Source organism: Pezoporus occidentalis, unplaced genomic scaffold, assembly GCF_034315485.1.
Source record: "Pezoporus occidentalis ecotype Australia unplaced genomic scaffold, CSIRO_AGI_Poc_V1 ctg6, whole genome shotgun sequence".
In the NCBI taxonomy this organism is placed as follows: Eukaryota; Metazoa; Chordata; class Aves; order Psittaciformes; family Psittacidae; genus Pezoporus; species Pezoporus occidentalis.
The window spans coordinates 1933109-1957786 of record NW_026915943.1 but is presented as its reverse complement, the minus strand read 5'-3'; the positions used below and the strand labels follow the sequence as shown (position 1 = coordinate 1957786).

The following is a 24678-nucleotide window of genomic DNA, read 5'->3' as shown; positions in this document are numbered from 1 at the left end:
CAGGGGAGAAGTGTGGGCTATTCTGGGTGTGCAGTTTCCACTTGAAGCCTTTTACAATCAGCTTCCCTGCCAGAAGCCACTTAATCCCAGTTTAACACATCTACAGTGCAGGAGGCATCGTCTGAACTGGTTGTCTACATTTCCTTTAGAGTCACAGGAAAGAGAGAGCAAATTCTCAGAAGGGACTCACTCATCTGATTCACTTTGGACATTGAACTTGGGATCATGCACACTTTTCTTAAGAACTTCATGTAATTTCCATTCCTGGCAAAGACAAACACCAGGATTCCATCTCCTGCGAAACCCGGGACAAAAACTGGTCCCATGGATGGAAAAGAAAATGTGTTGGCAGATAATTAATAATGAGACAAATACCATCTACAATTTACCTTCACGAACTTCTCAGAAGGAGCAAAACATCCCACGCAGAGGGACATCAGGATCCAACCCCTGGCGTGGCTGCTTTTGGATGGGTTCTGGGTCAGCTGCTTGCAGATTTGACAATAGATTTCATCCCTGCAATGGGAATGAAAAGAGCATTTGAGTTAATAGGGTGGTGGTCTTCAACAGGAACAGAGAGACACAGGCTCTGTCTGCATGTGTCTGGATGACGGAGTCTGCTCTGGCTTTGGCTTCTTACAAAGATTCCCCAGTAATATCAACAGAATCACCTAAACTAACTCTTGTAGAGGGCCACCAGCTAAGAGTCTCCATTTACTGGTCGTTCCTCTTGAAACACCTGAATTTACATTGTGGAAATGTTAGGAACTACCAGCTCTTGGACGTAAGTCAAGGTCTGATGTCCAAACAGGCATGTGCGCTGACAAGTTATCTCAATTTGGGATTTAATGTCCACTTTTGACTTTAACCTTAGTTTTCTACATACAAAATAAGGGATAGTAATATTTCTCATCTACATGGGAGGAAACAAAAGTGTTAGCCTATTTTTGCACTGAGAAACTCCATGGAAAAGCCCATGGGACACTACGAGGTCTGCCTTCAGAGCAGACTTGGTGCAGAAAAGGATTTAATGGTGAACTGGGAGGATAAAATAAAAATGAGAGAAGCTGGTGATCAGATGAGGATGCTCACCCTGTTCCTGGAATGAGCATGTGAGTGTGAGTGGAAAGAGTATGAGACTATGAGAACAAGGACTGTCTTATAGCACACACACATAAATGGGGTGAACCAAAGATGCGGAGTTGACCTTAACTGGGCACTTTCCAGTTATGAATGCTTGATTTAGGAACTTGAGTTTTTCCATTATTACACCATTAAAAATATTCACACAAACACAGAAAACAAAGGGTAGTGAATAGCAAAAGTGAGTGTTAGTAGAACAACCCAGTAGCCACTGGCACTTTCAGAAGCATCTGAATCCTTCTGCATGCTCTTTCCATCAGACCTGATATGGACAGTAAGGAACATGATCCACCCCAGCCCATATTATACAACACAACCAAAAAGGTGGTACAATGAAGGTTTCATAAAGCTGCACCCAGTAGCAAAATGGTTTGAATACTTCAAGCATGGCTCAAGGAGGCAGAAATGGAAAGAATGGCACATTCATGCCTTTGTCTTGATTTCTAACCTTAAGGCTGGCCTGAGGATGCCATTACCAATAATGAAATGGAGCTTCTCCAGGTTGGACGTGGGTCGGTCTTCAAGCATGCTATTACCCTGCAGCGTAGACTCCCCATCGTGAAGTCTCTTTGTCACCTGCCAACCAGACACATGGCTCTCTTTCAGTACATCAGGCTAATATGTCCCCCCCCCTCGCCCCCCATCCCAAATGTGTGGTGCTCCCTCCGCCATCCAGGAGGGGTCTCAGAAGTTCACTGGCACTTTCACAGCAATGGGAGGGTTTGACTTTGGTGGCTTTAATCACATATGGGTGAAGCTGAAAATGGTCCTGTCTAGTCACACTTTCACCTGCTTGCTCTTTGCCCAGGGTTTCAACAATGGCATCCTTACATCCCAGCTCTGATTAGTCATTAAAACACTGACAAAATGGACCCACTCCCCTTGCTAATGATGCAACCAAAAGCACATCAGCGTGGTGCTGATTGTGGAAACAGGGATGGCATCCATCCACCTACCAGCTCTCTGTCCCAGCTAGCCAACCCGGTCTTCATTTACAGCCAATAGAGAAAGATGGCCATTTCTAGAGAGTGTTCAGAGCTATATTAGGGTAAACTGGATTGGGTCACCCCGCTGACACTAATGGGACTATCTGAGAGACCATCTTCATGCTCTCAAGAAGCTATAGCCAGGTGAGATGGTGCCTGCTCTGGAAGTGGGCATGGCAGTGTGTAAAAGAAGACTGAATCCATGCCTTTGCATTGCTTTCATTCCCATCCCACTCAAAGATGTATTGCTCCTCACTCTTTTGAGATGGGATTTTCCAAAGCTCTCAGCCTGGGCTAACTGTTCCCATGGGGAATTTTACCCAGAGGATACGTGAGTGCCTTTGGAGCTCCAACTACTGCTACCTATGCCATGGTGGAGGGCAGGAAGCTAAAAGCAGGGATAACATTCAGACCATCACAGAGTGGTGAGAGGTATCGGCAGCTGGATGGAGGGCTGTGAAAGAGGGGAGGGAAGGTGCTGGATGCATGGAGAACGGGAGCCGAGGGGAGGCCGGCGCGAGGTGCAGAATGACTCAAGGAGACACGGGAAGCCAACCTTTCCCCTTAAACACTCCTTAAATCTTTCAGGCAGAGAGACAGGTAGCGCCAAACCCAGAGGAGGGCTGGTTCTATGTTGTCTAGGGAAAAGCAGAAGAGAGTCAGAGAGGGCTGCAGACAATCCAACGGCACTTGTGCTGCCAGGCGGCCCAGCGTCTCCTCTCACCTCCTCCGTCAGTTTGGATTTCTTCTTGAGCGTTAAGGAGACCAGTTTGTGCCGCACACTGTTCTTCTTGTGCCCGTCAATGTGAGTACTCTGCAAAGCAAGAGGCATGGAGGCAATGAATACACTGTTCTTCTTGTGCCCATCAATGTGAGTACTCTGCAAAGCAAGAGGCATGGAGGCAATGAATACACTGTTCTTCCTGTGCCCGTCAATGTGAGTACTCTGCAAAGCAAGAGGCGTGGATGTAATGTGTTGAGACACAGAGCCCTGATGAGTAGGTGCTCTCCCTGCCTCCCCTGGGCTCCTGTAGAAGACCATTAACGTTGGGCAGAGATGGAGATACTTCAGAGGCTGATGGGAACCAGAAGTGTGGACCCGTATTCCTCTGCCCCACAATAGATCAGGTCTGGCTCTGAAATTTGTAGATACTCTCTAACCAGTGAGTATCCCTCAGACCCAAATTACATATTAGAGATGTCTGGAGAAAGTTATATTGAATACACAACTGACTTCTGGTCCAGCTAGGCCCACCAAGTTCTGCTGTACGCCATTCAGGCTTGTTCCTACATCACAAATGGCATGAGCAAGACCATTCCCTGAGATAAGGTATTTGCACGGAAGGTTTGTGAGCTGGAAGTCATTTAAACAGAGATTCATGGACAGGTCATTACCCATCGTGGTTTCCTCACCATTAACCACCTCTGTGCTGTATCAGCTTTCCCAGGAGAATAAATTTGATGTGGACAGACCCATGCACTACTACACATCATCAACTGTTGGCTTTCTACCTTTATACCAAGTTTATGTCAGCTGTGGTGTTAAAATGACACAGATTCACTTTTTGACCCAGTTAAACTCTCCCCATTTCAATAACTTTGAGAGACCATGATTTTGTACTAGATCAACACTTTGAGTCTTGCAGCTGCGATGGTTTATATCCATTATAAAACCAAGCTGGTACTATATACCTGGATTGCCATATCATCATGGTCAGGGTCAGCTCCTACATCTCTCTGCACTCTTGTGCACACTGCAGAGCTGGTGTAACCACAGAGACAAATGACAGCTTAAAATCTCCTTCTCTTCTGTACTACTTGATGTCTCAATTGGCCAAAATACACCTTTTTTCATAAAATCACAGAATGGTTTGGGTTGGAAGGGACCTTAAAGCTCATCCAGTTCCAACCCCTGCCATGGGCAGGGACATCTTTCACTAGACCAGGTTGCTCAAAGCCTGTTTTTGTGATAAACAAGCAAGAAATGATGGGTAGAAGGAATGAAAGGTGATTCTTGCTGTATATTTGTATGGATTATAATCCAAATGAAGCCACTGTCCTTCTCAGGTAATACACTGAAGTGCTGAATGATATCAATCATCTCTAAAATTTAGGAGATTTATCCTCCTTCATCTGCAAATGCTGCCCAGGAGCTTGCCCAGGTACCAATACCAGATAATATCTTGTTCTACTGAGTAAAGCAATTGCCAAAGATTAAAGCATATCAGCGTTATAGACAGCAATTTATCCAGAGCAATGTCTTATCTGGGAATGGTCCTAAAATGAAGTCCTCCAGTGACATCCCAGAATGCACTGAGGATGCAACAGGGATTTCCACAGCTTAATCTCCTGGTAACTCTTCCCTTCCTGCTCCAAGATTAAGGGCACACTTTTAATTTAGTCTCTTCTGATCCAGGGCAGATCAAAAAGAAGTCCCCAAATGAGAGACCGATGACACAGGATGTTACATTCCCCCCATGTATTTCTGCCCTGTGGGGTGGAGCAGAGAAATCAAAGCCCCAGTATAGATACTAGGGCACTTCACTTACTGTGTGGACATTCAGTTACTGTGGGGGACATTCAGTTATCCCTATGGAGAAGATAGGACAAGATCATCACTTGACACATGGGCAATTCTTCCTTCATAGCATAATTGCAAATAAAGATGACAACCAGTTGCCTACATTGAACCCCAAAAGTTGTTTCTTTCCAACACGTTTCAACACCCAACACCTTACAACAGCATCTCTAGTTACCTCTCCTTCTCCCTGCAGGGCCTGCAGCTCTTTCTTATAGGTCTTCTTCCCAAGAGTCTCATAGATCTTTGTCATCACTGGGATCTTCTCGCCACCATCGCTCATGGCTGTATGATATTTCGGCTCAGGGAGGTCTCCCATGAAGCGGAGGATGGTGATCCATACAGCAAGTGCTGCCTGTTGAAAGGAAAGGTATGCTCCATTAGCTCACATCAGGAGGTGGTCAAGCCATCCTGAAGTCCACCAGGGTCTCCACTGTGGTTTCTCTGTACATAAAGCACTTTCCAATGCCACACAACACTTTTGCCTGCAGCATACATCCCATCTGAGCAAGCTGGGCAGGCTCATGGCTGGGACCACAAACTCAGGCTCTGTGTCCATGCCATCATGAGTGTGTTTGTGCACCCTAACGAGAAGCTTGGTTCTTTGCTAGGAGATGCCAAACTTATAGAGGAACAGCAACTGGTAGCTCCTAACCCACTGCAGAAGGGAAGGACAACCTTAGTGTAGGCAAGCTCATGGCCAATCTAATGTTCATTATAGCAATAGAGGTTCAATACAGTTCTGGTCTTGTACTGTTGGCTACTGGACAAGAGTTTCTTTTCTGTTAGCTCTGCAGTGGTGCATACAGCAGGGTAAGAAACAACTTTTCCAGCTGCTACTGCTTTCATTGTCCATGCTTTAAGCCAAGACCAGTTCATTAACATCTTAACATAGGTATCAAGGTACAGAGATGGACTCACCCCTCTAATGCTACATCCCTCTAATGCTCATTGTCTTGTCACTGCTCAAAGCGTGCCGGTGGGACAGCACCTACATGTGCAGCAGACCAGGGCTATGCTCTCCACTGAACCACAAGCACAGCAGTGCTTCCCAAAGGAAAACTGCGGGTGCCCTTTGGTTCCCCAACCCACCCTGCCCTGCTTGAGGTTTTCCATCCCCTGCCTCACCAACTGGTCTCCTTCATCTTCATGGTACAAGAGGGGCTGCTTGAGCGGCCGGCGGATGTAGGTGTTTGTTGTCGTGCCCTGGAAATACGTGGCAGCAAACTTGGCAAACTTGTACTCGGAGAGATCTTCCTCCTCTTCCTCAGGGAGAGGCAATGCTGCATCCAGGTCCTCTTCCTCCAGCTCCTTCTGGGCTCGCTCAAGATCCTGGTGGGGAAGGACAGATCACGCACTCAGCATGGCTTAGGATAACCCTTTCCCTTTGGATCTGGTGTTTCTGTTTGTCTGATTTCCAGTCCAAAAGGAAAAGCCAGCTGGAGGAAAACACACGAAACAGAACTCGGGATCCCATGCAAAGCACAAGTCCTGAAGGACATGCCTGTGCCCAGGAACGTCCCAGAGAGCAGTAGGAGAAGCAACAAGTATGGCCTCACTCCTAGCATAGGGAACGCACATCCAAGAGCTAAATGCCATGAGGAACCATGAAGAAAAACATCCCAAAGGCCACAGGTCCCCACTGATCTCATAGTGATACTGCTCTCCTCCATTTGGGACCCCCAGAGAAAAGCTTCAGACTGCCTGCTTGTCCCTTGCCATAGCTCAGTAACCCTCTTGGGCCATATAGAAGAGACTAGTCTTGAAGGAAGCCTTCAGAGCCCTATTTTTGTGCTGCCATACTCTTCCTTGATTCAGCAATGTGTTGCTAAAGCTTTTCATGTGATAGCCAGGCACATGCGTGTCTCTGGTACCTCGAAGCCATTGGGTGCCTGTCCTTCCTGGCCAGGCAGAGAGGAGGTGGTCCCCAGGAATCCAAACATTTTATCCACCATTTCCGAGTCGTTCACTGGCTCGTTGCGAGCTTTCTCCATCTTTTCCAAGAGCTCCTTCTTTCGACGTGCTTCCTCCTTCTCCTTCACTTCCCTCTCTGCATCTTCCCGCGCCAGCTGGGCCAGGCGTACCTGCAAGAGGACAAATGCAGTGATTGAACTGCTTCCTTCTAAGAGCTGGTGCTAAATGATGGCTTTAGAAGACTACCCAGTGCTTGGGCACTATATCAGCATCATGACTCGAAGCAAATCAGTTTCATATCCATGCCTCAGTTTCCTAACTGCAGAAGGACAAATCAATACCATTTTCTCCTTCCTTAGTGCCTTTTTAGAGGGTTTTATCCATGCAAAAAGCCTCTCATGAAGCTAATTTCTTTCTTTTATACAACAAAAATATATGTGCACACACACAGAGTGCCCCGAGCTCCCCCTTCATCCCTTATGCAACAGCAAAAGCAACTGAATAGTTGATGTAATCTCTGGCATTCCTTGCAGCAGATCAGAAATTCTGGAGCAGCTTCAAACTAGAGCGCAGAGAATGCCAGGGAATTGAATACAAACTGCTCAAGCCGGGCAGAAATCCCTTAGATATTTTTGGCATTTCCCCTCAAAGGAGCAAAACAAGTGCCTGGAACACAGAGACAGGACCCCAGAAAGAGCTCGGTCCCCACGTACTTGATGCTTCTTTTCTGCTTCCTCTTTGGCTTTCTTGGCACTCATCTCCTTTCGCAGTCGTTCCTCTTCTGCCAGGCGAAGTTTCTCTGCTTCCAAGCGTCGATGATACTTGGGAATAAACAAGAGCCCTTCTGAATAGGCATCCTCTTATTGGTTTTCCATAGAATCATGGAATGGTTTGGGTTTGAAGGGACCAGTTCCATCCTGGACGAGTGGAAGCACACCTTCCACTAGCCCAGGTTGCTCCAAACCCCATCAAAACCAATCCCCCCCACACACGATGCAGAAGCATGTTATTCCCCCTCTCCCCACCTCCATTCCCCACACCAACCTCTCCTCCATGGTACTTACTTCCCCTCGGAGGCGCTTATACAGCCTTCGGGCAATCATGCCCCGGGCATACGCCTGGATGGTGAGGACAGCCCAGAGGCGGTGGCGGAAAGCCCTACGGACCAGGTAGCCCCGGCAGCGTGCCTGGAACTCAATGATCCTCCTGCGAGCCATGTGGTACTGCTTGTGGAGCTTGCGGGATCGGTAGAGCGCCTGAAGCCTCAGGAAGCCAATCCGCATCTGCAAGGGGGAACGGTATGAAACGACCCCATCACGCACGGGCTTGCTCACCATAAGCAGATTTCCATTGCTAATCTCCTTGCGCTGCTGTAAGAGCCACTACATCAGCCCCCTCTAGGACAAGCCTTTGGGAGGGAGATACTCCAAGAGGGTGAAGAAATCATAGAATAGTTAGGGTTGGAAAGGACCTTAAGATCATCCACTTCCAACCCCCCTGCCATGGCCAGGGGCAACTCACACTAAACACTGGCACCCAAGGCTCTGTCCAACCTGGCCTTGAACACTGCCAGGGATGGAGCATTCACAACTTCCTTGGGCAACCCATTCCAGTGCCTCAGCACCCTCACAGTAAAGAACTTCTTCCTTATCTCCAATCTAAACTTCCCCTGTTTCAGTTTGAACCCATCACCCCTTATCCTATCACTACAGTGCCTAATGAAGAGTCTCTCCCCAGCATCCTTATTAGCCCCTTTCAGATACTGGAAGGCTGCTATGAGGTCTCCACTGCTGCACTGGTTCAATGAAGCTGTGACTTTTCCTTCACCATTGAGTCCTACAGAGTACCTGCCCTTGAGAGGCCTCAGGAGGGCTGGTTGGTTATCTTAAGGTAGTTGCAACCCATAAGGGTTATTCCCATAGAGGTACAGCATTGGCAGACCTCCTGCCTGAAAGCCAAGGTGCTATTTCATACCAAGAGGCAGCATCCTGACCAGCCTGGAAGTGGCTATCCCGATTAGTTTGCAGGCTTGTAGGATGATATTGAGACACTTTAGACCTCAAAACACTTCCTAAATGACCTGCTTTTGGGTCATATACAGCTGGGACAGGGATAGAAGAGGGCTATGGATGGGGTTGATGAGAAACCAAGATATCTCTGGAGATGGAGTATGGTTTTCAGAGGAAGCTGATCTTGAGTTTTCAGTCACCTGGAAACTAAGGAAAGACTTTCAAAACCCCAAGTGACCATTTGGTGCAATGCACATCTAACTCAGATAAAAGGACAGCTAGAAGGCAGTCAAGTGCCCTCTTCAGGTGAAGCAGCAAGAGCAAACCTCCATTCATCACTCCAACTGACAAAAGCCAACCCAGTGGGGCATTTTGAGCCCAGAAACTCTTAAGTATGTCCCAGAAAGAAATAGGAAGGCAGAGGTGTGAGGGAGCACCCCCATACTTACAGCACCATAGTTCTTCCTGCAGTTATGTCCACGCCAATATCTCTGGATCATCAGGGCTGAGTTCCTCACCTTCAGGAAATGGGACCTGCAAAGGCATTTTCATCACTTGCCTCTGTGGTTTGGCTGCATCTCATCCTCTTCTGGACATCATTCTTTAGAGATTTGAAACTGAGCAGCCAGGAGGAGTAAACGCTGCATTTTTGGCTTGAAAAAGACTTCTCCCCCCATCTCTCCTTGCTTTCATAAAATGATGAAAGGTCTCTGCAGGCAGATTCTTCCAGGTTATGGGAACAGGCAGAGCAGGAGATGCTGAGAATCATCTGCTCCTTCCTCCCAGCCTGCACCCTCCTCTGCATCTGAAACCCCTTCAATGTGTGCTCCCCCCACTTCAATCCTAGCACCCGAGAATGGATTTAACATCACCCAAATGATCAAGTGCAAACTTCAGCAACACCACCGTGGTACCCTCATCTGTTCCTTCTGCCCTTCTTATTGTGGCCTGCATTCCACATGCAGACACCTCAGGGACAATTGCGTTTGGGATCTCACCAAGGTTAGTGTGGGAAAGAGTGCGGAGTTATTTAGCATATGCCCTTTGCACAAAGCCTAAGGCACAACCTGAGTCACAGCCATGAGAGCACAAGGCCCCAGGAACTGTTCCTCCTCCATGGGTGAAGCTTGTCCTTGGCTGTGGCTCCCCCTCTTCTCCCATTGTGCCATGAGCTACCCATGGGCTACCTGCCCTCCTCCCAAGTCTGGCAACTGGGTTGCAAAGGGAAGAGTCCTGAATCCCTTGGGCTTTGGGGAGAGCAACTGTAGTCACAGTGATGGTCCAGTGATCCCATTGCAGTCTTGGGGGCATTCCCATTGACTGGAGGCTTAGCATCGCCTTCAGCAGGCTCAGAGTCCCACTGGTGTTTTGTCATAGCAAACATCTCCCCTGAAACAGCACTGAACAAGGGAAGAAGGTCCTATTCTGTCCATATTTGAGGCATATAATACAGGATTCCTCTGTTTCCTCTACTGTTTTCCTCCAATAATTGCTGTACCTGAATGCCAGCATGTCATAGTTCCTATCTGGCTGCAGGCAGGGCAGGTTAGATGCATCCTCCAGGAACCGCTTGTTGGGTGAAGCATCCCACCTCCCCTTTGGCAGTGGGGCTCACACCTACCTGTCTTTAAACCCACGGACCACCTTCTGGATGAGGATGACTTTGTCCGTGATGGCCTTGTCTCTCTCAATCTCCAGCAGCATGTCGTGGTGGTCCTGTGGGAGGAAGCGACACAGCACCCATGTCTCAAGCTCTTCATCTGCCTGACGTGGCATGAAGGGTGCTACAAGGCCCTTCCCCAGAGGAGATGGCCAAAATAAGCTGAAAATGGGACATTTTGCATCCACAGCGTCAACCCACCTACTACTCACTGGGGAAATCCTAATGTAAACCCTAGTCATCTACTGCCTTTATTCCCAAACAAACCAGAGCACCAAGAGCTGCTTATGCAATCCTTTATAAGCTCAAAAAACCCAAATCACATTGCTTTCCCACACAGAGCTCCCTGCTAATGCTCTCAGACACGGAATCAGTTCCTAGGAGCACTAAAAAGGTTTGGGAGCAAACTTCAGGCTGCTGGGTCCCATCACTCCCTTTAGCCAAGACTGGAACGCCTCCATACACTAAGGACAAAGCTCATTGAAACACTGAATTTCCTTGTCCTGAGGCTTTCAGATGCTCCAGTCCAAGCTTTCTATTGATTCCCCCCATGCTGTTTGTAACTCTGCTTTCATTCCTGGTTGTGGCACGCTGAGCCCTGCCGCGGTGGGTGCAGCAAACCTCACATGTTTCCTGCTTTGCTCGACCTCATACAGCCCCATGGAGCCTCCCAGTTTCCCCATTTCCTTCCCTGACAGCTGTGAGATCTTGATAACAGGCTCTGGAAAGAGCAAACAGTGGGAATGGTTTCTAGGGAAGAGATGGGGGTGTTTGTGCCGGTGATGGGGGTGAATTCAGATGTAAGTGGTCAGGGTTTACTGCTGAGATTTTAGCTTGAGAGAAGCCTTTGCTTCCAGCCTGGTTCCTGGCCAGCTCAGCCTCCTCTTCCCAGAGCAACACAGGGTTTGTAAGGAGACATGAGTGCAAATGGGGCTTCAGGGGATCTGCAGGGTTGGGCTGCTCTGTACCAGCTGGACCAATGCAGAAAGGGAGGCTGTAGGCACCTTCTGTGTTGTGAAAGGGTGTGCTGAAAGCGAGCCTGTTGTGCTATCAGCCCCTCTCTGTGAAGGGATCTGCATGGACATCCCTCCTGCTGCCATGCTTTATGGGTGATGGCAAGAGATGATAACTGCCTCATCCCAGAAGGGAAAAAGCCATGATCTGTATGGGACTATTCCTGCATCTGTATGGGTATGAGCATGCATCAGTGCTGGCAGTGTCAGGACTTCCTCCTGCACTCCCATTCCTAACACTGGGCTTGGTCCAGGTTCTACCCACTGCCATGCCAGACCATGGGAAACGGTCGTGTCTTGTTAGGGAAAGGGAATGGTAGGAGACCCCTTCACAGGCAAAGGGTCCGGGATGGCAGGAGGGATGGGGAGAAACACCTACCTTCAGGAATATCTTTGTCTTGCCAATCTGCCAGTCATCATCCCTCCCAAGCACTGCCTCAGCAATGCGCTGGCATGTCCCACGCAGGTCACCCTGGTAGGAGAGGGGGGAGGATTCAATCGGGACCAGCCTCACCCATTGCTCCTCCCAGGTCCAACAGGAATCTTTTCTGGTCTTGATTCCTGAAGTCTGGGTACAGAATCCCAGAATCCCAGAGTGGTTTGGGTTGGAAGGGACCTCAAAGCTCATCCAGTTCCAGCCCCTGCCACGGGCAGGGACCCCTTCCACTAGAGCAGCTTGCTCCAAGCCCCTGTGTCCAACCTGGCCTTGAACACTGCCAGGGATGGGGCAGCCACAGCTTCTCTGGGCACCCTGTGCCAGCGCCTCAGCACCCTCACAGGGAAGAGCTTCTGCCTAAGAGCTCAGCTCAGTCTCCCCTCGGGCAGGTTAAAGCCATTCCCCTTGGCCTGTCCCTACAGGCCCTTGTCCCAAGCCTCTCTCCAGCTTTCCTGCAGCCCCTTCAGGCACTGGAGCTGCTCTCAGGTCTCCCCTTCAGGAGCCTTCTCTTCTCCAGGCTCACCCAGCCCAGCTCTCTCAGCCTGGCTCCAGAGCAGAGCTGCTCCAGCCCTCGCAGCATCTCCATGGCCTCCTCTGGCCTCGCTCCCACAGCTCCACGTCCCTCTTGTGCTGCTGCCCCAGAGCTGGATCAGGGCTGCAGGGGGGGTCTCCCCAGAGCGCAGCAGAGGGGCAGGATCCCCTCCCTGAGCTGCTGCTCATGCTCTAGGGGTGCAGCCCAGCTTCTTGTCCCTGCCAGCCCCATCCCCACTTTTCCTCCACTTGGAAAGCCCTGAGCACCACTGTAACATCTGGGCACTAAATGCTGCCTAATGCTTTTGGAGAGGATGCAGACCCATAAATACCCCTGGAGAGCCCAGCAGAGAGCAACCATTACCCACGGGGGAAGATGCTCACCTGCTTGTATGCTGGCTTCACCCCGGGCATGAGCACCCGGTACCGGTCCACGAACTCCACAAACGTGTAGCGGATGGGGTACCCGGCTCGGCGGATCCGGATGGTCTCCATCATCCCTGAGTACCTCAGCTGACGGACACACAGCTCCCGGTCAAACAGCTGGGGAGGTTACAGGACACAGGGGTTTGAGTGCACATTTTGGCATGGATTGGCCATAAGAGAGTGGGGACTCTGAAGAGGTGTGGAGCAAGTAAGACAGGTGTCCATGCAGATCCTTCAACAGAGGACTGTTGGCTGTCATGGGCCTGATCTTACAAGCTTCTGAATGTGTTTGACTCACTCAATTTCTTTAATTGCCACTTGCAGGACTGGATGCGTCCTACATGTTACACAAAGGGCTGAGAGAACTGGTGAGCACAATCAGAGAGTCATGGAATCAAGGAACTATAGAATGGTTTGGGGTGGAAAGGACCCTAAGATCATCCAGTTCCAACCTCCTTGCCATAGGCAGGGATGCCTCACACTAGAGCAGCTTGCTTCAAGCCCCTGTGTCCAACCTGGCCTTGAACACTGCCAGAGATGGGGCAGCCACAGCTTCTCTGGGCACCCTGTGCCAGCGCCTCAGCACCCTCACAGGGAACAGCTTCTCCCTTATATCCAACCTAAATCTGCTCTGTTTAAGTTTTAACCCATTCCCCATTATGCTATCACTACAGTCCCTGATGAAGAGTCCCCCTCCAAGATGCTTATATGTCTCCTTCAGATATTGTAAGCCTTCGACCGTGCGCTCCTGGCATCAGGGCCTGAAAGCACAGAGCAACGGAGACAGATTCTGACTTTCTTTGCATGGTTTGTTGCTCAATTTATCCCCTGCTTTTCTCTTGGACTAACCAGAACAACAGAGCAACGCTCGGAAACAGCAGCACGGGACCATGCCCAGACCCAGAGAACTCCATTGAGGCTCCTGATGCAAGCAGTGTTTTTTCCCCGCTAAAACACGTTTTAGAAGGAAGCAAACGTTTTAAAATAACACAAAGTACACAGCCAGGACTTTCCACTGACCTTTCACTTCCCGCTATCCCATTTCCTACCACTATCAGCACGCTTTCCTTCAAAGCCAGGGACACAACATGAACTCCCAGAACATGTTCCCTTTCGCCCAGCTCTGTTTGCTGTTATCTGGGGTTTTTCTTTTCCTTTGCATTGTTAAACCAAGGCCAAAAATAAATGCAGCAAGAAAGGACTTTTCATATTATATAGCGCTCCAGTCTGGTTCAGTATTAGCTCATCTACTCATTACTTTAATGGGGAGATTGATTTCTCTTTGTTCGATTCTTTCAAGCTGCGTTTATGTCCCACTGAAAGCACTGCAGATAATTGGGTTGGACACAGACTTAGTGCTTGCAAGAGCTGATGAAGTACAGACTGCTTACACAGAGCACAAAGCGCCAGAATGAACCCCAGACATCCATGTGTAAAAGCAGCTCAGAGTCAGAGCATTGGGAATAATTTGTTAACATCAGTTCAGGATGTTCATCTATTTCTCAGCATCAGCTCTTAAAGAGGGTCTTGTTTTGATTTCAGCTCACATTATAGTCTCAGATCAGACATAGTGCTAAATATTAAACCATAGTATTGCATTAGGATGCTATTAGATGCCTTTTTATGCTCACCAAAACCAGAAGGGCACAGCAAGCTGCTTTGAGAGCCACCAAACCTTCCACCCAGCATCATTATGTTCCCTGAACAACAAAACCAAGTTTCAAGCAAACACTCCTTGTGTGTAACAGCTCTGAAATCCAATATTTCATGCTTTTTGCACTCAGGTGAGCTATGCTAACAGGCATTGACATAAAGCTCCAGCTTTGGTGAGATTCACCGCTACTGAAGTGCAAAGGCAGGGGCAAACTGATTCACAGAAACAAGCAGCTGAAATCGTGATTAAATAAAGCTCTTTCTCCCCAAGCAGTATCACTGTAGAGTGGTGAACAGCTAACAGTGAGTGCTTACAGCACCAGGGTCCAACCCTGCAAGGTGCCGACAGTGGGATTTGATGCCCACTTCATCCGCTACCTTTTGCTGCTGAACTTGGAGCCCCCTCCATGAGCAGTTTGTGGTGAGGGGATTTACAGCCACCACCTTCCTTCTCATTTGCTCCTTAAAGTTTGTCCCCAGAATATTCATTGCTTTTGAGGCAAATCCCTGGGAATCGGAGCAAAATAATTCCTCTTACCTTTCCCTTGCGCTGTTTTGCCTCTTTTTTCCTTTGCTTTTAGAACTGTGCTTTTGCAATTGGTGCAAAGGAAAAGCAGTCGAAAGAATCAAAGAGGGATGAAGCCGTGTGAGATCCCTTGGGAGCAAAGATTTTGTAGACAACACCCATGGAAAGAGGAATCACTTTTAGGAAGCATTGAACCCTGCATAGGACTAAACCCAGTGCCCTGTGTCTCAGCCTAAGTCTCTAGTAGGGATGCAGGAAATTCAGAGGCGTTTCCTATAGGAGAAAGGGCTGCAGGGTGAATTCCTCGAGGTCATCCTTGGGAAAATGGGCAGGGGCAGGAGATTCCCTTTGCAAAAGGTTTTGGGGTGCTGTTGGATCACAAAGCAAGTGCCTGATTTTGCCAAGCCTTTGGCATCCCTTAGGGATGGTTTTCTAAGCACCCAGGATCAATCCTGCCTCCACTGATGCCTGAAGGAGTTCTGTTGTTAACTCCAGGGCTGAGTGGTCCTGCGGGCCACTTTCCTATGTGAAAAGCAACCAGAAGAGTAAAGCAGGACTTACCATGGGCTTCTTGTACTCATTGGGCTTGATGCAGCGGACAAAGAAGGGCTGGCACACGCTGAGAGTCCTCATCAACAGCTCCAGGGACCGCTTGAACTGGCTGCTGAGCGTTGGTGAGCGCTTCCTCGTCTCTGCTCCCTGCAAAACCACAGCGGAGCAGGCTCAGGAAATGAAAGGATAACAGTGCCTTTCCCCTCTGGCCACGGCCCTGGAACCTCCTGCGACAGCCAGGGCTGGAGCAGGGAGCAGGGCAGGAATGGGGCAGAGGTGGTGAGCTTGCAATGGCCAGACTCTGGCAACCTGCTCCATACGCCTCTGCCCAAGGAGGAAAAGTGCCATAACTGGATTTCTCCTGCTCACACCTCCATGTGTGACTCAAGGTCCCATCTGCACTATACAGAGCCATGAAGGAGATCTGCCCATGAAAGCAAACAGCCCCTTCTGGGCCACCAAAATCTCTATGCTGTAGCATGGGGCAATGCATCTACCAAGGGATGCTCCTTGGGGATGGCTTAGTCTTCCCTGTCCCCATGTATTGCCTCTGTCCTAGTTCCTCACGTCAGGCTGAGCGCCTCCTGCTCCATGGAGTCTAGGACCAATGACCCATGTAGGGTAAAAAACAAGCCAGGGGCACTTCTGCTGCAGGGTGACTGCAACAGCTCTAGAATCTTCTGGTAAGGTCTATATTCCTCAGCCTGTACTACAGGCATGATTCAAGTTGTGTTTGGAAAAGTACAGCAAATAAAGGTGGGTATTTAGGGTGAATCAGGATGATTTTGAGTGTCCTGCTTGGTTTAGTTCCCTTGGTTAAATTAATAAAGCAAGCTCCAGCTGGGGACAAGTGTTTCTCAAGCAGAATGGAGATGTCTTCTCCCTGCCCTGGGAGGACCTCATTAAACCACCTCCAACCTAAACAAAGCCCCTGGATCATTTTAAGTGACATCCACTGTTGCCTGAGGTCATTACACGTTGGTCACAGTGGTGCTGTGTGTGTCTCACTGGGTCTGGTCTTCAGGGAGCCTTTGTGGGGCAGCAAGTACTGCTGGTGGGGTGGAGGAAGAGTTGGGCACCGGGATGCAACTCCCTCTGAATCAAAATCAGGGCAAACTGTGCCATGACCTGTGCCATGACCCAACGGCCAGGGATTTCCCAAAGGGAGGATTCCAGCAGGATTTTAATGCATTTTTCCTCCAAACATCCTCTTCTTTGCAGATGGTTAAGCCACGTATGGAGTCACAAAGTCCCCATTTGCATTGGCTTTGCTGCTGTGTTTTGCAAGGTGGTGAGTTTTACTTTTGTTACAATCTTTATGTGCACTTCATTGTATAGCATGAATAACCTGTCAGATAACATTCCCACCCCCCAAACCTGAGGAATTGCATAGAATCACTCAATAGTTTGGGTTGGAAGGAACTATCAATATCATCTAGTCCCACCCCCTTGCTGTGGGCAGACATTTGCACCGCTCAGGTTGGATACGATATTGAGACAAACTCAGTCAACACAAACACAAAGTCATCATGGAATTCCAACAAGAGAAAACCCAGCTCATGCACACACCAGGAAAACCTGGCCTACTTGTTGAGAAGAGCATGGGGGCTAGCAGGGATCTCTCCCAGAAAACAGACATCCTTATGGACAAACTGTTAACAAATCCAGAGTAATTAATGAATGTAGAGTCTGGTGGTCACATTCTGTCAAAGATTCAATGAGGAATAGGCTGTTTCACCAAGGATCCTGGTTTGGATAGCTTTGATTGATGCTTTCTCATTACTTTGCTAATCACATGCAAAGGGTCAGCTCTGGAAAGTGGAAGGATAGCCACAGGGGTTAGAAGCAGCACAGACGTAGGAGCAGGGCTGGAAGTTGGAAGCAACTGCATGTTTAGCCAGGTTTATCAAACTGGGGTTGACTGGGAGAGGTCACTTCTCAGTCATGGTGGTAGGAAGGGTGCAAGGCTTTGTACAAGGGTCTACAAGGGAATGCGTGAGTGGTTTGCCCTCAAACAGCAAGACCTGCCTCTCTAGGCTGGTGATGCCCTGCATGCATCCAGCTCTGGTGAAAAGCAGTGGTGCCATCTCCATCCTTACACGTGAGAGCTGAAGGGAGGGATGGTGGCCAGAAAGCAGCTTATCTTCCTATCCAAATTCTCTGGGTTCCTCCTGTCAAGACTGCACCATCTCATCCATTCTTGTGCTTCCTGGGCCCGACATCTGTGCACAGAGCCCTCTTGATGATGGACACCACACCTATGAGCACTAATTGGGCTCTCAGATACATGATGAACACTCGAATGACTGCTTTGCATCAGCACCTCCAGGCACAGGGTGACATCACTGAAGTCACCATGGCTCCTCTTGCCTCACCTCAACGCCAGCATGGGGACAATCACACCTCTTCCTTTATTCCAACAAAATGGCCCCAAAATGTTGTGGAGCAGCCAGACAACACAGCATAGTGAGGCACTGAAAATATAGGGTTTATTGCAGAGAAGGATCATAGAACAACGGAATGGTTTAGGTTGGAAGGGACCTTAAAACTCCTCCAGCTCCAACCCCTGCCACGGGCAGGGACCCCTTCCACTAGAGCAGCTTGCTCCAAGCCCCTGTGTCCAACCTGGCCTTGAACACTGCCAGGGATGGGGCAGCCACAGCTTCTCTGGGCACCCTGTGCCAGTGCCTCAGCACCCTCATAGTGAAGGGACAAAGTGAAGGAGGAGCATTTCTGGCTAAATCCGGATCAGTCCCTATAGCCTGAAGGAGAAAGGGCTGAATACATTCTGCTTTCCTTCTGGCCAGACACAGCCTTCAAACTCTGAGACTGAAACATCTTTGGGACTCCTAAGGTCCCATCTTTTGTGACTATCTCTTCACAGGTGTCCATACAGAGCCTAGCACAAGGAAGGACGAGACCTCTCTGTGATGGGGAAGGACGAGCAGGATTCATAGAACCATAGAATGGTTTGGGCTGAAAAGGACCTGATGATCATCCAGTTCCAACCCCCTGCCATAGGCAGGGATTCACTGGTGGTGTAGCCCAGATTGGGGCACTGAGCAATCACTCAGCCTGTGCTCAGCATCAACGGAGAAAAAGCAGAGGAGAAAAATAAGAGAAGATAATTACATGATTTACAGAGAAGCAGCATCTCAGAACAGAGGTCATAAAGATGTGCAGACCACCAAGACATTCAAATAGGCTTCAGTGACACTTCTTGCTGCCATCTCACAGCCTGAGCTTTAGAGGCACAGACACACGTGTGGCTGTTTGCAGTAACAGAAAGACAGACGTCAAGGCAGAAGACAAGGGGATGTTCACCCAGCATGGGGTGTCTGAGATCCCCAGCAGTATAGCTGGAGCATCGGGACATTTCCCAGCATCTCTGGGAAGCTGTAACTCCCTAGGGACCTATTCAGACTCTTTCCTTTGGTGTCCTGGACACGTTTAGGTACTTACGTATCCAGGGATGAGAAAGCAAATACCAGTTAAGGCTATCTGCACCCTCTCCGTTCAGTGGATTTAGGTGGACATAGAGTTATGTTAGGTAGGATGGTGTTAATACAGACCTGGAGTTCCAGATAGGACATTCACCAGGTTATTTTCTTAGTGACATTCAAACCAAGTAAGAAGAAGCAAGGAGAAAGGTGAGTACAAGGGGAAATGTCACTGAGCCAGAAATGCTGGGAATTGTGTTCTCTGTTAAGGGAAAGGTTGCATGGAGCACCAGGAACACCACGATCAGCACTGGGTCTGCTGGGGAGATGGCAACCTGCTTCACTGAAAATGCAGAAAGATGAGTTACTTAAGGTGATGTAAGGAAGGAGAGAGAAGCATGTACCACCAGCAGTACTCTGGGGAAAGGTTCTGAACAAAGGACCATCCTCCCAACTCTTTAGCATTGTAAGGTCATTCAGACGGGCCGTGGCAACATGACATAGAATCATAGATGTTGTTTCTCAGCCTTTTTTATCAATTCTGAGAAAAAAATACGCTTTTTGTTTGCTGTTTTATTATGTGAAATGTCACTGGAGTGGCCTCCACTGAACATTAAGCCCCTCTCACAGCAGGATCTGCAGTGACATATAGTGAAGAGACAGTCTCCATCCTAAAGGCTGTGCAGCCTAGAAGGTAACTTCTGATGCAAAGTTGACATGGGCTACATAGTGGTGCCAAGTATCACTGGTTTGAACTACAGCCTTGCTTTATAAAGCTTGCTGATGTTGATATAGTTGGAACACCTTTTTTGGCTTGGCTGTTCCATTCTTGCCTCAGTTCCTAACAAATACATCAATTGTTGTTCATTAGAAAACCTATAAAACATATGAGAACAAGTATGACAACAACAAAACTAGAAAGCATCAGTATTATGTCTCCATTTCCCTGTATCTCCTGTTGTTGCCTTCAAACAAAAAGACCATCCTGAGCATATCTGACAGCTTTTGCACAGCAGTTCTTCTGGATTTAATCCCACCATACCCTAACTCAGGAAGGATTATTTCTGTGTGTGTGGCATTGCTACAGCTCTAGAGCAGGGCCCAATCAGATGTTGCAATCCAAACCATTTGCCATCATGATTCGGAGGGGAAGGAGTCCAGCTCTGGAATGAATGGATCATTTTGGGTCAGATCCCCCTCATTGGAATTCCAAGTCCAAACATCCAAGACATTGCAGAGGTAAGAAGGGTTGAAATTCAGCCCCATGCAAGGATCTGGATTTTGAAAGTCAGGTCTATCTGCAACATAACCCTTTGGCTATTGAAAGACTGTTGTGGAAATGCGAGCAGTTGCAGAGTTAACATCACAAACCTTTACCACACAGTATGCTACGCTATGGCCAAATATCTCGTAACAAAGGTTTGGGAAGCTATCAGAACCAGTCTGGATATGAGATGCAACAGAAAAGACCTAAAAAACGGTGCCAAGAGCCTGTTTCGATGATCATGGCAAAGTTCAATATCAACTATGTCTTTGAAGGCTTGGATTTGAGCTCTCCCCTGAACAAGAGCTAACCCCCCATGAGAATGATGGCATTTCGAAGCAACCCAGAAATGCAATCCAGGAGTCTCCCTTAGCACATGAACAGTCAGCTTCCTGCCCCCAAAAGGGGCAGAATAGGGCCAGATTTGCTGTTGCCTGGAGGAATCATGTCCCACTGAAGCCAGTGGTGGCACCATGATAAAGAACAGCCAAATCCCACAGATGATCCATTGGGAATTAATTGAAATGAGTCCTCGAAACTTAGCCTTGGGCTGGTTCTGATTTATCCAAACCAAATTCCCATCACTACAAAGCTCTTCTGAGTTGAATTCTAGATATAACTGACACAGTCATACACCTGTATGTATTCAACAAGCCGTAAGGATGCTCTCTATCACATCAGTCACGAGAAACGGACCCTCTGTAGATAGCACAGGAAGAGGAATTAGCTGACAAGAGCAAAGCACAATTCTTGCCAAGGAGAGGTGAATACACAACAGAGGAAGCTCATGGATTCAGTTTACCTTTGGTGTGGGTGTGGGCGACTGGCCAAATGTGCTGGATGCATAGCCACAGAGAAACTACATGAAGCACAGGTGAAAACAAAACAAAACAGAGACAGAGAAGAGCAAACAGTGAAAAGAAGGAATAACTGAAATGGGCACCTGATATTGTTTAGTGTTGGAGGTCCAGGTGCTAAAATAGCTCCCAAATAAAAGGCAATAATGCTTATATTTCTGTCTATCTCCCTCCTGGCTTTTCCCATTTGTCTCCAAGTTCACAGTTCTTGGAAACAAGTCTTCTACATCACTTAACCTCACTCATTTATCCATACGTTTTTAGCTATCCCCGCTCCTCCCTCATACACCCCTGCTCTCCTGTGAGCTCTGTTCTTCAATTGGGAAGATGCCAGGGAAAGAAACAACACAAATTCCACAAAAATTCCAAGGACATCCCTCCTTTCCTCTCTAATTTAAACCAAAATCAGATATTTTCTATAAAATTAGAATTTTTGCCAAGGGGAAAGCCCCCAGATTTCCTATTTGTTTTTCCCTTCACCACTTTCCATCCCCTACTGCTCCTTCTACCTGTTCCTTGAGCATGCAGCACTGTCAGACCGCACCAGCTGATTCCTCAGAGGAATGGTGGACAATCCCCACTGAATCCATCATTCCACCTGGCACTGCTCAAAGCAATGCTCTGGTTCAGCAGACGCATACAGATAGACCTCCATGATGGACATGCATTGATCAGGCTTCACAGCCCTGTGTGCTCCAGCAATAGCCAGTTCACCACACGGGTTCCATTGCACACAAACGTTGGGTCTCTCAGACAGTTCCAACACTATTCTAATATGCACTCAATTGGTTTTCAGGCTTCTCTGATCTGTGGCTTTCTCAAGTTTCTCGTTTATAAGGTTCGCATTTGAAAGACTGAATGTACAGCAGATATGGACTTGCTTTTCACTGACTCCTACAAACTCATCAATAAGCTCTTGAGGGCCAAAGACTGGATACTATTGAGCAAAATGCCTCACTATTTGATGTAGCCCTTAGCAAAGCAGCCATTCATCTCTTTTTAAGGGAAGATGCTTGATTTGGTTGACCTGGCTTGAGTGTCTGTGGAAGGTTTTTCCATAGACAATCTATGAATGACGTTCAGGGAAGAGATATGCACACTTCCAAGAAGAGCTTTTGGCCCAGCTCTTTGCTGCATGCATTCAATTCCCATAACCCAGGCTCATCTGTTCCTTCTTTTGGGAGATGTGTTTTAATAAAGGAGCTGCAAGATACGGGATTTTGGTGGAAAGCAATGGCAAAATCATCTCATGATGTTGGATCCTGCTTCTCTGAGCAGTTTGGTTTGCCTGGTGTTTAGGGGATTCGTGTTCTCCCAGTTCACACTTACATTGTGCATGATTAGGGGAGCTGGGACACAGTGTTTGCTCCCAGAACTGCAAAGCTTGCACCAAAACCAAAAAGCAGTGAGGGGTAAGCAATAATAAGCAAGGTAAATGGCAGCACTGATGCTAAGGGAGTTAGCATCTAGTTCAGCAGGAGTATCCATATCTGGGGATAGCTCTGAACCCACTGGCAGCATCACATCAATTGGAAGTTAATTAGGGCTGATCAAGGTTATCTTGTTCCTAATGAAGTCAAAAGGATTGATTATTCGTTTCAGCAGGAGCAAAACTGAGCACCTAAAGTGTAAAGGCTTGCGTGTCTGTAGCCTATTTAAAGTAATTTATTGGGAATTTAAGCATTTCAGGCAAAGGAATTCATCATCAAATCTGTTTGGCGCTCCTGAAAGTCCCTAAGTCCCTTGGACCGTCAGTGGCACCGGCTGGCATTCGGAAATGGGGCTCTTCTGAAACACTTGGTTGCTTTGGAAAAGGTTATCCCCACATCCTCTGCAGTCCCTGTGGCTTTCCCTAGGGGGAAGACTTTGGCTACAATGACCCATCTGGGTAGACTTCCAGGTTCTGCTAGGCTGATATTCTAAACCAGTTTCTACTTTGATTTTGGGAGCAGGGTTTGTGGTAACTTAGTGGGGAGATGTAGGTGTTCAACTTAAGAAACCATCATATATTCGTGTTATTAATGTTGAAATAGTCACTAATCTCAGCATTCAAGCTGGTATCCCAGTAATGGAGTGGGAAGAGTTGAAGCAATAACTGCATTTTTCTAAAGCTCCAGCACACAGAGTCTTCTGCACTGAGCATGGAAGTAAGCACATATCTGCCTGGAGGCCTGGGATGTGGAAACGGGAGCTTTAAAGTTCAGCTTTCATAAGTGATGTCCCCTCTGCTGTCATGATGGTAAAAGATGACTGTTGGCTGGTCCATCCCAGTCCTGCTGCGGTGCTTAAGGGGCAGACAGGTTGTCCCTTTGTTCTGCTGTGCTCTACAAGCATTTGGTTTTCACTTCTCACTCTATTATACAGACTTCAACTACTCAGCAGCAGGGTGTAGCTCCTCCTCTCTCAGATCTCTACAATTACCTTATTGTCCCTTATAATCTACCTTACTGTCCCCATCCCTACACAATTAGGAGAGAAGTGATCACAGCACAAAATAATACCTGGTGAACCAAATGCAGTGAACTGGGAGCATGAGTGTGAATGTACCCATCACACTGCACCAACACTTTCTGGTTTGAAACACCCTAAAGAGCATCAGAGCAATGAGACTCTTGGTAAACCTTCCACCCCTTCCAGAAACACCCCTCCTTGTGAATAAAGGTTTTCTCCAGCCTCCATTACCAACCATTGCCACATCTGCTTGGAAGATCTGCTTGATGAATTTGTTTTTGGAGGAATGCACCAGCTGGATGATGTCTCCATGCAGCGTGTCCCTGTTTTTCTCCAAGAAACCTAGAGAAATAATGGGACAACACACAGATGACACAGTGCAACGTGGGCAGTACGTGCCCTGCAAGCAGCTTCTGGTTTGATGAACTACTGGCTGTTCTTTGGGATGTAATAGGAGGAATGAATGGGCAGAGAAAGAGGAACCAAGAGAAGGAAGACAGGCACATCTTGAGGTAAGAACAGAGACGCAAGTGGTGCCAAAGCACTGCAATTCTGTCATGGACATGCACAAACAAAACAGCACCAAACACTGCTCATGGGCATCACTGAAGGGGCAAGACATTGCAGCCAGAAAAGGAGTACAGCGACACTGCTATGGGCTACCATCCTGCTCTGCTCCAACGCAGCAGCATCTCTCCTTGCCCCAGACATCCCTTCACACCTGCAGTGCCCCATGAGCTGCCCCATACCTTTTGTTTCATAGTAAACGATTCCAGCAAAGTGGTTAATGCCAAACTGGGTTTCATAGTTATTCTTCGGAGGAATATAGTTGGTGTTCAGCTTGTGTTGGGAGTTCAGCTTGTGTAACATGGTGGCATCTGTACCCTGTGCATGCAGGAAAAGATCATAGAATATAGAATAAAACAGGCTGGAAAAGCCCTTTAAGCTCACCCAGTCCAACCATTCCCCAGTACTGCCAAGGCCACCACTGCCCCATGGCACTGAGGCCTCATCTCCACGGGGTGTGAACCCTTGCAGGGCCGGTGACTGCAGCCCTGCCCTGGGCAGCCTGTTCCAATGCCTGAGCACCCTCTGGGGCAGGAATTGTTCCTCAGCTCCATCTAAACCTGCCCTGGTGCAGCTTGAGGCCGTTTCCTCTTGTCCCATCCCTTGTTCCTTGGGAGCAGAGCCCAGCCCCTCCTGGCTCCATCCTCCTCTCAGGCACTTGTAGGCAGCCAT

General features: G+C 48.3%; 1 protein-coding gene across 6 annotated transcripts in view; it reads right to left on the bottom strand.

Annotated features, from left to right (window-relative positions):
* MYO7A (myosin VIIA) overlaps positions 1 to 24678 on the bottom strand; it is a 107265-nt gene that overhangs the window by 24516 nt on the left and 58071 nt on the right. For 2 of the 6 annotated variants that reach the window (XM_062639051.1, XM_062639052.1), the window contains 16 exons: positions 24189 to 24324; positions 23675 to 23781; positions 20934 to 20990; positions 15437 to 15574; positions 12655 to 12813; positions 11683 to 11775; positions 10252 to 10346; positions 9080 to 9164; positions 7686 to 7904; positions 7335 to 7442; positions 6582 to 6791; positions 5836 to 6039; positions 4886 to 5062; positions 2686 to 2943; positions 1592 to 1719; positions 390 to 516 (listed from right to left, as the gene is read on the bottom strand). In XM_062639051.1, the coding sequence (XP_062495035.1) occupies positions 390 to 516; positions 1592 to 1719; positions 2686 to 2943; positions 4886 to 5062; positions 5836 to 6039; positions 6582 to 6791; positions 7335 to 7442; positions 7686 to 7904; positions 9080 to 9164; positions 10252 to 10346; positions 11683 to 11775; positions 12655 to 12813; positions 15437 to 15574; positions 20934 to 20990; positions 23675 to 23781; positions 24189 to 24324 (2301 nt within the window). The remainder of the gene's footprint in view (positions 1 to 389; positions 517 to 1591; positions 1720 to 2685; positions 2944 to 4885; positions 5063 to 5835; positions 6040 to 6581; positions 6792 to 7334; positions 7443 to 7685; positions 7905 to 9079; positions 9165 to 10251; positions 10347 to 11682; positions 11776 to 12654; positions 12814 to 15436; positions 15575 to 20933; positions 20991 to 23674; positions 23782 to 24188; positions 24325 to 24678) is intronic. The other 4 variants (XM_062639055.1, XM_062639056.1, XM_062639054.1 and 1 more) reach the window with 3 other exon arrangements.